The sequence below is a fragment of the Choristoneura fumiferana genome, chromosome 16 (genome assembly GCF_025370935.1).
Source record: "Choristoneura fumiferana chromosome 16, NRCan_CFum_1, whole genome shotgun sequence".
Lineage (NCBI taxonomy): Eukaryota > Metazoa > Arthropoda > Insecta > Lepidoptera > Tortricidae > Choristoneura > Choristoneura fumiferana.
Window position 1 is genome coordinate 7,704,961 of NC_133487.1, and position 12,037 is coordinate 7,716,997.

The window sequence follows — 12,037 nt, forward strand, 5'->3', positions numbered from 1 at the left end:
ACACTGTAAGAACACACAAATCTCACAAATCCATCTATCACCACCACCACATTACACTGACGCGTTTCGAACTCAACCAGAGCTCATTTTCAGAGCAACACAACCGTCCAGCATGCTACGGTGTGAAATTTGGCATAGATGGACCTAAAGTAATGCAGAGGTGCACTAGGGTGCACTACTTTACAATTTCTCGGGATATAATCCTATATGGTGTATGAAGTCGCGGGCAAAAGAAACGCGTAGTACTTTAACGTTTTCTAAAATTTCAACCCTGAATCAGCGAAGCAGGGTTTCAAAGCTGGTAAGAATCATAATTAATTATGTAGGTATGTAGGTTGATTTTTGTATTAAGTTAAGAGATGCTGCATCACGACAGACATCTTCATAGCCATGTGACCCTACATTGGACCCTAGATAAGAACTTCCATGTAACTCATATATTGTAATTACATAAGGAGTTTCAGTGAAATCCATTTAGATGTATAATTAGTTACTTTTCATCATTGTTATCTTAATTATTGTTTACACGATAATGTTCCCTAATTATTAATAACTACTAATGTTAATGAAGACTCCGAAAATAATTGTTTACTTTCCCATTATGGAGTCGATAGTATAAAAAGGAAATTGTAATGAATGAGGACAGTTCGTCCCTAGAAGCGAAGACAGACACACTAGCTCCAAATTGCTCGTAAGTATGTGTGTGTGTGTGTGTGTGTGTGATGTTTGTAACTCCTTCACGTTAAACTGGACAGGTTTGGATGATATTTGGTGTGAAGATAGCTGGACATCTGGACTAACACATAGGCTACTATTTATGACTACTAGGATACCAGCGTCGCTATCATATAAGCTCTGAGGCCGTAAGACCCCGTTTTTGGACCTCCCAAGAGCAAGTAGAGTTTCGAAAACGGGGTTTTATGCCCCAGAGCTCAGATGGGTTCCGTAGGTAGCCATTACTAAAAAATCAAGTAATTTTTTTGTAAGGATTTTGTACTGTGTACGGAATCTTCCAAGTTTAGGTATAGGTACTTTATACCTACCTTAGGCTGCTATTTACTCTTAAACTAGGTACTAATAATTCTCAGGCAATCTTAGCCGTTATAATCTCCTTGTATATTTGATATACTTACTACCATCCTGAATTTTATCAAAATGTTCCACCCAACAGTTTAGATTTTAGAGGGGGAGGGACGCTCGACTTTAATGAAAGTTTGTATTTTCAAGTTAAATATTTCGCAAACAGATCATCACTAAATCAAAAAATTATCAGGGCAACCACCCAATGGTTTTAAAAGACCTATCGAATGATATCCCATACTACAGGGTTAGTCGAGAAAAAAAATCACCCCCACTTTACGACTAATTTTTTTTTTTTTTTTACCACTTTGTCGGCGCGACTGATATGACAGGTGGGCAGACTTGGCGAAACCATAAGGGTTCCTAGTTGACTACGGAACCCTAAAAACTAGAACTAGGTGTTAGTTTGCAAAATTAGCGATTTCTCTAGTGTTACATTCGAATCATTAAATTTGGCATGGTTTTTTTTACAATACAATACAGTACAATAACTCTTTATTGCACACCAACACAGGAAGCAGTACAGAAAACACAGGTAGGTATATACATAGAGATTTTCTAAGGTAAGCAATAGGCGGCCTTATCGCTTCAGAGCGATCTCTTCCAGGCTAACTTTACAATGGACAGAAGTAAGGAATAAATTTTAGCAGGTGCAATTTACAGTAGATTAGAGCAATATCAAGAATACATAAATCTAACTCATACAATACACATACACAACAAATCTAAATAGATAGATAGCAACAAACAACATAACATCACATACAACATAAATAAATAAATAAATATAACGGGACAATTCACACCAATTGACCTAGTCCCAAAGTAAGCTTAGCAAAGCTTGTTTTATGGGTACTAAGCAACGGATAAATATAATTATATAGATAGATACATACTTAAATACATAACACCCAGACAAACAATTTTTCATACAAATATCTGCCCCGACACGGGAATCGAACCCGGGACCTCAAGCTTCGTAGTCAGGTTCTCTAACCACTAGACCATCTGGTCGTGTAAACATAATAGCATACAACACATAGGTACACACACATACACATAGCATACATAGTATATGTATAGCATTACAACGTCAATGAAAATCACGATGTAATTTTCGGGAATGCCCACGGGAATTTTGTAAAATACCTTAATTTCAATTCCACAGCCGTATCTAATGATTTACACGTGCGAAACCGCGGGTTAACACTAGTATAACATAAAATATTTGTCATAGTCATATGGTGCAGTTTTGACACCAATTTTGGGCATTATTTTATAATCAAACACGAAACGTGCCTCAATGTTGCACAGAGGTGAAAAAAAAAACATCTCGATTACAGATGGTATCGGATCGTTTTTGATGTGTTAGTAAATGTATAGCAATTTTGGTTAAGCGGTCTTTAATGATTATTTTTTATCTGATTTATAAAAAAAAAACTTCAAGCCCTAAGTATCATAATCATAAAACAAGAAGAACTGCCAGTTGAAGTTCAGTTATATTTCAATTTTGTTAACGAATAGGATAACTTTAAAACGAAGGTGAATTCTTTATAATCGGATGGATTCTCAATAAAACGTTGGTTTCCGAGTTTTTACTGACATCACATAATAAAAGTGATCTATAAAGTATTCGAGGTAAGTGTTAAAGTAATTGTTTGTAGTACGGTGGTAGGTACCTAGCTTTATATTTGATGAAGCGATTTCACGCCGACTGAAAATCTGTAGCTGTCTTCTACCTTATTCCTATATAGTGTTTACCCGCGGCTTCGCACGCGTAAATCATTAGATACGGCTGTTGAATTGAAATTCCGGTATTTTAGAAAATTCCCGTGAATCTACATCGTGGTCAATATTTTCACTAAATGCCAACTTTCGTAGCTTCATATACAGCGGATGAGATTTCGATATTTTATCCCTATTCCTAGGATTTCGGAATAAAAAGTAGCCTATGTGTTATTACAGATGTCCAGCTATCTACATTCCATATTTCATCGAAATCCGTGCAGTCATTCTAGCGTGAAGAACTAACAAACAAAAACAATTGTCAAAACCGCTATTTAGTTGTAGTTAAATTACAAAAAGATAGTTCGACAGCTCTTTTGAAAATATAGTAAGGTTTCACAAAAAGTGAAGATTTCCGGAAATAATCGCTCCCAAAGTAGCAAAAATTGTGCCCCTCTATCATATAAATCGTTTGTCCAAAAAATATGAGAAAAATATGAAAAGGTAACGCTTAATAAAAACTTTCAACGAAAATTGGTTTTTGAGTTATTGCCGAAAAACTGCACTTCTCAACAAAAGGACGTAAGTGCCGTGAAGATACGCTCTTTTTCTGGTAATAGATTTTAAGACTGTAGTAAGTGTTTTAATTGTGTTATAACGCACATAATATTACTTGATTTTTTTCGTAATGGCTACGGAACCCTATCTTGGGCGTGTCCGACACGCTTTTGGCCGGTTTTTTAAACAACCAGCGCTTTCGGAAAGACCATCATTGCCAAGAAGAATGCGCCGCAAGAAACTTGGCAGAAAGTCATTTTTCCATAATAAAATAATTACAAATTTAAATACTTAAAAACTACAGTATACAATTAAAGAAAAAATACAAATAATAATGACAATAATACAGTGATGTATGGGGTCCCTTAGTTACAAAACTAAACACTAACTATATCTACGTTCAGTGGAAGTGTAGAATGCTTCCTGCTGCTTTGAAAGTTAGCTCACACGCACTCATGTCATGCTCTGAAAGCAGAGCGGTACCGAGGGCATGGTATTGCTTCCGTTCCCATAAGCTCTATGGGATCGTCTTGGGAAATTAAACTAAAAATACAAAATTTTAAAATCTATTGGCTTAACAATATACAGCCTCAAATATAGCAAGAGGATGTATAAAGTATTTCCGTTTGCAGGCAAGAATCAGAAGTGTTCTTTATAAAATTAGGTCTCCATCTCGGGCCCCAAGCCACTTAACTCTATTATTGTAGATAGTATCGTACCTTTCCGGGAAATTAATATATTATAATTAAGTTCAGCAAAATTACCCTTTCAAATTAAGATTGAATACAACAAGTTTTAATCTGAAAACCAGTTAAACATATAAACGACAGCAGATATGTAGTCGAAGACCGGTCTTTACTGAACATTTATTATTGGGAGAAGAAAAAGTCTGAACAAAAATATATTTTTCAGAATCAAGAAATATTAAAGTGCAATGTCTCCTGATGCTAAGGTAAACGACGTCGACCACAATACAGAAATGACAGAGGTTAATGATGAACAAGTTAAATTGGTGGCGTGGCAAGCCGACCCGAGGAAATACGAGATAGTGTACAGGAACCTTCTAACGTTCGGTTACTGGCACGTTGCAGGGCTGTATGGCCTCTATTCATGCTTCGTGTCTGCCAAATGGGAAACTATTGTCCTTGGTAATTAATACCTTCATTTTAAACATTATTATCGCTTGAACTAAATAATTACAAAATTCTGTTACAATAGTGGAAATGTAATTGTGACTGCAACAAAAAACCATATATTTTGTTTGTTTCAGCATTTATTCTCTTTACATTTGCTGAGATTGGCATAACAGCAGGCGCTCATAGACTTTGGGCTCACAAAACGTACAAGGCCAAAACACCTCTTCAGATTCTTCTAATGGTGTTCAACTCGATAGCATTTCAAAACTCGGCAATAGATTGGGTCAGGGATCACAGACTTCATCATAAATACAGTGATACGGATGCCGACCCCCATAATGCTACCAGGGGGTTCTTCTATTCACACGTCGGCTGGCTGCTCGTGAGGAAACACCCCGATGTCATTATGAGGGGTAAAACCATCGATATGTCCGACATTTACAGCAATTCAGTGCTACGGTTTCAAAAAAGGTAAGCAAAAAAATCAAAAATCCCGACTGCCTTAAAAACTAAAAGGAAGAAAATAAATCTAGTGGTATAGAGCTCTGTTCTGCTCAAGTAGCTAATTTAAAGTTCAACAGTCGGGACCCATTACCAACAATTTTTGAGCTGGTCACCATGGATGGGTGCCTTTTGATTTTTAAAATTTTATGTTTTATTTTATACCTTTTTGATATTTCTGTGAAAATGGTAGATCAAAAGTATTATAATGCATAATAGAATGGGCTAATTATTAGCTTTCATTTGATACCCATATTGTTACAATACATTTTTTTTTATTCCTCCGCCATATTTTTTTCCGCAGACTTATTGAAATATTATAAAACCCTATATCACTCCGACAGTTATGACGAATCCAATGATATCTCATATGTTAATCCGTCCAGCCGTTTAGGCTGCAGCTAGGACCAAAAAAATGGACATACATACCCGCATACATATATACGCTTGAAAAACATAACCCTCTTTCGGGCAGTCGGGTAATAAAAAGTTTTGCTTACGCTATTTTAGTTGATCTCTCTTCGCAGGCCTGCACAATCTATTTATCTAACTAACATTATACCATGTTTCAGGTATGCAATACCACTTATAAGTATAGTGTGCTTTGGACTACCAACTTTAATACCAATGTATTTCTGGGGTGAAACGCTCAACAATGCCTGGCACATCACCATGCTGCGGTATGTCGCTAACCTGAACGTCACCTTCCTCGTCAACAGCGCAGCTCATATGTTCGGGAACAAGCCTTACGACAAGCATATAAAACCAGCACAGAACATACCGGTGTCGATACTCACATTTGGAGAGGGTTTCCACAATTACCATCACGTGTACCCTTGGGACTATCGGACCGCTGAATTAGGGAACAATAAATTAAATATAACAACGTTATTTATTGATTTCTTCGCTTGGCTTGGTTGGGCGTATGATTTGAAGACCGTACCGAATAAAATGATTGAAAGCAGAGCTAAAAGGACTGGAGATGGCACCGATTTATGGGGATTGGGGAGACAAAGCTTGTGATAATTTGGTAAAAAGAGCCAGCAAATGTTTCTACAACTCGTTAAAAAAATTCGAATGAAAATAAAATAACGATTAATTCCATAGATCAGTTATTATTTATTCTTCATATTCAGTACGAACAAATAGTGTTGGATGTAACAAAATCCTTCATGAATTTTGTAGGAGTTAAGTTTTTTGTTCTTTTCTTTATTATTTAATTTCTGTTGAACATATATTTGTTTAACATCTGGAAGCGTGGTGAATGGTTGTGTTGCTCTGAGCTCTGGTTGAGTTCGAAGCGCATCGGTGTGGTATGGTGATGGTGATGGATGGGTTTGTGTGATTGGTGTGTGTTCTTACAGTGTGGAGGTGGAGGGACTGCATGAACACACATTTCTTGCATGAACGTAGCGACCATTAAATCGCGGGTGAGCAAAGTAAATGTTTCAGTTCATTGATATGAACCTCCGCAAAGTAACGCCTGATTCAATAAATGAAATGAACATAATGTATATTGTTTCAATTATTTTAAACTCATTTAGTTTGGTAAAAGATAGTTTACGTCAGATTATTCCTCAGATATTATAAAGAGGCAAAAACATAGGTATTTAAAGAAAATAAAAGCGCAGCAGCATCGCTCCTTTTATACTTTTTTAATACATTATTGAATCAGGCGTTACTTTGCGGAGGTCCATATCAATGATCTAAAACAGTAACTTTGCTCACCCGCGACCTTATGATAGCTACGTTTATGCAAGATATACGTGTTCATGCAGTTCCTCTACCTCCACACTGTAAGAACACACACATATCACACAAACCCATCTATCACCTCCACCACACTACACTGACGCGTTTCGAACTCAACCAGAGCTCATCTTCAGAGCAACACAACCGTACACTATGCTACCAGATGTCTAACATCTCCGGTTACAATCCCGATTCCGATTATTGTGTAATTATCAATTATGAAAGTAGCATGTAGCAGTGCCCTACTACAGGATTTCATGTTTGGGAAATATTTTATTTTAGTTTATGATCCTATGTACCCATAAAAGCAATGATTATATGATTAAATGATGATTAAGTGCTCTAATCTATAATATTTATAATATAAAAGTGAACCGCCAGAACGGGAAAAAAACGAGGCAGAGCTCCTAAGCAATGCATTATTTCTCTAGAATTTTTAAGCAATTCGATTCTTTGACCTTGGGAACCGCAAAAAACTTGAGGAAATATGATATTGGATGTGTACATTTTGTATATTAAGCAAAATAAAATCACAAGTTCGAATTTCGAGCCAAAAGCGACCGATCTTTTATCTATGCCAGTGTTGCCATTCAGGGAAAAAGAAATCCATTCATTATCCCGCATTGCAGTCTGTAAAGCTCTTTAGCACTGACCTGCATATTAAGTACCTGCCTGGACAGGGTGCTGTCGAGTTGTATCTGTGCCTATTCGATAATCGCTATTTTTTTCCTTTCCTTCACTTCTTTGAAGCGTTGCCATTCGGGTACGAAATAGTATGAGCGGCATAGGTACTATTTAGTAGTCTAACGTACTCACGTACTCTTCTGCCAAATTGCGTACTAACTATCACAGGCTGACGAAAATCCCAGTACGAACTTCACAGCATATCGTGGTGCAATAGTTTAACTGTATGGCTGCATGGAATAAGTTTCCTTTGCCTATCTCTGAAGGGGTAGAAAAAAAATGAAAATGGGCCCAAAAAGCTTATATACAACACTGGAAGTTGAACGCCGAACATCCGTTTGAAACAAGAAATTCGACCTTTATTATGTCACAAATCTTTTCCATCTCTTTCTTTAGTTAGGGTAAGAAAGAGATGGAATTCATTCGTAACATGTAAGGCAAAATATGGGATACATAAAAACGTAATAAAGGTAAACCTTTTGTTTCAAACGGATGTGCAGCATTCAACCTCCAGTGTTAAGATTACCGCAATCAGAATGGGACTGTCAGAACTGTCATTTCATACATATTTTGATGTAAGCATATAGAATTACTGTCATCTCCAATCCCTTTCTAATCGCGGCCGAATAATAAGGACATGACAATTGCTATTCCCAGATATTTCAAAAGGTGCGTCCAGATCGCTTTAGTTATTGTATACACATGTGCAGCGGGCATGCAGTGCAGCAGGGCTACTACGAAACTCGAAACTCGAAGTTCGTATCGTACCGTCCCTCTCGCTCTCGTATTAAATAGCATAAGTGTCAGAGGGACCGCATGACACGAACTTCGAGTTTCGAGTTTGGTAGTAGCCCTGCAGGAGCGTTTAGCGAATAGTGCGCAAGGGGCGCATTCGCCAGATCTGGACAGACCTTTACTTTATATCCAACTTGCATAATACCTATACCTATTGTACGCGCGCGGAGCCGCGGGCGATCGCTAATACAAGTATAATATATAAAAAACTACAGTTTTCGTTAAAAAATATTTAATTTAATGCGATATAACAAAACGTGACAAAAAAAAGCCGTGGTGGCCTCTATTTCTAGTTTTTCGAAATTCATGTGCGGAATACATTTGAAATTTTACACGAGCTATGCGGTGAAGGAAAACATCGTGAAGAAACCTGCACAAACTGCGAAGCAATTCAATGGTGTGTGTGAAGTTCCCAATCCGCACTGGGCCGCGTTTAACTATGGCCAAGCCCTCTTTTCTGAGAGGAGCCTGCCCAGCAGTGGGACGTATATAGGCTGGGATGATGATGTTAACAAAACTGTAAGCACGTTGTTGCCACTATTTCTAGTTTTGCTCGGATACTCTCTGCATTTTGAGTTTGTATAAAAATTTTGTATTAATTTGTGATGTACAAGTTAGCAAAAAACGAATTTATTTCACACATGATTCATCAAACTATAGTTTAGCATTAAGCTTAACATATCAAAGCAAACCTCGTAAGCTTCAGTTTAGTTTTTCATCGTTTTAACAGAAACAGAGAATGCGTAAACGTATTTCTTAAGGTTTATTAAGAGGAATAGAATGTTAATCGCTTGTCATTTTCTTGTTGAACCAACGTCAGCTACTTTTTCGCTTCGCCTGCTGTTTACCAACGCGCACTCGTTTTTTTATTTCTCCCATATTTTTACTTTTTTTTTAACGTAGGCACTTACCCAGAAAAATAAGTTTAAACTAAGTTTAAGTTAGTAAAATAAGTTTTTAGCTGATTAATTGCATTGTCATTACGTCGTTGTAATACGAGCAACATAATTAAAACTAGACCGTACTCGTCTAAATGAAACAACATGAGTATCCAGTGACTTAGGGAAATTCGTGTCTGTTTGAAAGTCTTTGGATAGCCCTTTTTTATACAATTTAATACTCTTATCAATGTTCACCAGTGCTGGTCTTATTTTTCGTCGCCTGTTCAGTTTGTATTTTCAATCAAACATTTTGCTTTACATTGCTGCTGCGAACAAACTTTAAAGTGTAATTAAAAAAAAATATATTTATTTTAAAAGTCGCTGAACTAACTGTTTTGTCGAGTACGATCTATGTTTTCATTATTTGCTCTTGTTACAGGCCACACCCGGTATATGTATACAAATTGGGTCAAAATAAATTTGCAAACGAAAAGGGTAAAAATAAAAAGCTTGCAATTCTCGACTAACCCAATAGTGTGGGATATCGTTGGATTGGTCTTTTAAAATAGTTGGGGGATTGCTAAGACAATTTTTCTATTCAGTGATCTATTTGTGAAATATTCGACTTTAAAGTTAAAATTTTCATTAAAACCGAGCGTCCCCCTCCCCTCTAAAATCTACTGTTGAGTGGTAAAATTTGAAAAAATTCAGAATGGTAGTAAATATATCAAATTATTAGGAGAGTAAATAGCGGCTAAGGTCTTGAGAATTATTAAAGTTTAGAGTCGTAAATAACAGAAATCCTTATAAAAATATTACTTGATGATTCCGTAACTACGGAACCCTATCCTGGGCATGTCCGTCGCGCTCTTGGCTGTTTTTTTTATTAGGTACGCGAGCTACATTTCTATAACGAAATACTACATTTCAATAACAGAGCCGCGTAAATAAATATCTGGATTTTTAAACAGATAAGTGCCTCACGGTTTTAGCTCACGGGATAATAATATTATGATTCCTCTTATTATTTATTTAGCTCCGTATGTTCATAATTACAAAGTAGTGTAAGTACCTAGCTAACAATGAAACTCAAAGCACTTAATATCCACAGGGTGCAATCTGGAACAATTATTACGGCCTTATTGTTCTTAATGAATTTATCGTAGTAGGAAACTCTAGTGAAAAAGGCGTTATTCGACTGTGTCCCTTTTCTTGGACGTCTTGATTCCCGTTTCCCGCTAGTAACGCCAACTAAAATTCCCTTATCGCCTTCATTATAATGTCCTGTATTTTTGCAGACAAGTGGACCTCCGGAATCACCCTGTGGTTAGAAAACGTTGTGTTTTAGGCTTCCTTTCCAATGGAGCGGAGCGGAGCAAGGGAATTATGCAGAGCGGAGTTGAAAACTGAGGAGCTACTATTATTACCAATAACTGATGGAAATAAAAGTAATACTGAAGTGATTGTACCTTTCCCACATCTGTCATGGCTCCTGAAGTGCATACAAATCGTCTCATGTTGGCATTATGCAATCTGTTGCAAGTAGCTGTTGTGATTACTTCGAGGTCTGCATAGAGTAACACCTCTGACGGACGCTAAAAGAAAGTAAATAGGTAAATAGGTACAGGTAGTAGTACAGGTATAGGTATAGGTATAGGTAGTAGTAGGGCAAACATAAGCTTATCGTTGGTACTACGTCCTTTTACGTCGTACTACGATCTTATACAAATCTAAATATGAGGAAATGAAAGCTATAAAATCGATGGTAGCCATCAGTTTTGATGCTTACTCCACAAATCACACATACAGAATTTCTTGTTTTTTTTTTTATTCGACTGGATGGCAAATGAGCAAGTGGGTCTCCTGATGGTAAGAGATCACCACCGCCCATAAACATCTGCAACACCAGGGGTATTGCAGACGCGTTGCCAACCTAGAGGCCGGAGATGGGATGGGATGGGCGCGTGCCAGTAATTTCACCGGCTGTCTTACTCTCCACGCCGAAACACAACAGTGCAAGCACTGCTGCTTCACGGCAAGATTAGCGAGCAAGATGGTGGTAGCAATCCGTGCGGACCTTGCACAAGGTCCTACCACCTCTAAAACTCTCTGTGATTATTACCTACTTTTCTCTCAGTCTGTCCATAACCGGATGCAGTACATTTTAATCCTGTATAGGTCTTATGTTCTGTAGCATAAGGTATTTGATTAACATACTCGTTGTAAATATAAGGCGTTGATGTAAACTGAAACAAAGTTTGGCATGAAATAAGCAGTTTGAAAAATTATTAAACTCTAAGACTCGACTCGTCAAGAACTATTGAACAGAGGCTATATTGTCTACCGCGCTGACGTTTGCAATCGCATTCCATTCACCGCCTTTTTTTACCCTTGTCTTATTGTGACAAAAAGAAGTAGTGAAAAGGATTGTGATTTCAAGTGTGTGAAGTAGACAATAACAATAAGGCCTTAAAATTTTCATCATCTACTCGTCTGGTTTTGGCCTCAGGTGACCCCATGGCTTCAGAGAGGTAATGCTGTCAGTGTCTTGGGGTCAATGCCTGGGGCAGAAAATTTGGATGACGTTTTTATTTTGTAACATAGTTTAGTTTATAAATAGTTTTAGTCTTGGATGTCAGATAGTATTTATTGTACACAATACTGTAGGATAGGAATTCATCATTTCATCATTTTCTCTGTTTATCAATGGATATTTTTTATCCCGAAAAGTGGAAGTACACAGTACAAAGTTCCAGTGTAACGCAAATTCATCATCATTGGACATAGGCCTCCTCCATAGACCTCAAAAACTGGTCAAATTTTCCTAAATGCTTACTTGCTTGCTTGTTTTACTGAAGCTTATTTATTTTCTTAATTGCATTTTTTCTCAATTTTAATCGACACAGGTACAGAGTCAACGGAGCT

The 12,037-nt window shown here is 37.1% G+C and overlaps 2 protein-coding genes across 2 annotated transcripts in view; one reads left to right on the top strand and one right to left on the bottom strand.

The window, feature by feature from the left end:
- Positions 1 to 639: 639 nt before the first annotated feature.
- Positions 640 to 6,510, top strand: LOC141435988 (acyl-CoA Delta(11) desaturase-like). The gene is made up of 4 exons (XM_074098807.1): positions 640 to 691; positions 4,276 to 4,511; positions 4,634 to 4,970; positions 5,573 to 6,510. Exons 2-4 carry the CDS (start codon positions 4,298 to 4,300, stop codon positions 6,021 to 6,023), a joined length of 1,002 nt encoding a protein of 333 aa, XP_073954908.1. The 5' UTR covers positions 640 to 691; positions 4,276 to 4,297; the 3' UTR covers positions 6,024 to 6,510.
- Positions 6,511 to 9,939: 3,429 nt separating this feature from the next.
- The window catches only part of LOC141436559 (mast cell protease 9-like), an 8,078-nt gene continuing 5,980 nt past the window's right edge, over positions 9,940 to 12,037 (bottom strand). The window contains exons 3-6 of the mRNA XM_074099563.1: positions 12,023 to 12,035; positions 11,239 to 11,358; positions 10,582 to 10,707; positions 9,940 to 10,433 (exon numbers count right to left, since the gene is read on the bottom strand). Coding sequence (XP_073955664.1) covers positions 10,185 to 10,433; positions 10,582 to 10,707; positions 11,239 to 11,358; positions 12,023 to 12,035 — 508 coding nt within the window. The 3' untranslated portion in view covers positions 9,940 to 10,184. The remainder of the gene's footprint in view (positions 10,434 to 10,581; positions 10,708 to 11,238; positions 11,359 to 12,022; positions 12,036 to 12,037) is intronic.

Coding starts and splice junctions, on each gene's coding strand:
- LOC141435988 (XM_074098807.1), top strand. CDS start 4,298: ATGTCTCCTGATGCTAAGGTAAACGACGTCGACCACAATACAGAAATG. Junction 4,512..4,633: donor ATGGGAAACTATTGTCCTTG/GTAATTAATACC, acceptor TGTTTGTTTCAG/CATTTATTCTCTTTACATTT. Junction 4,971..5,572: donor GTGCTACGGTTTCAAAAAAG/GTAAGCAAAAAA, acceptor ACCATGTTTCAG/GTATGCAATACCACTTATAA.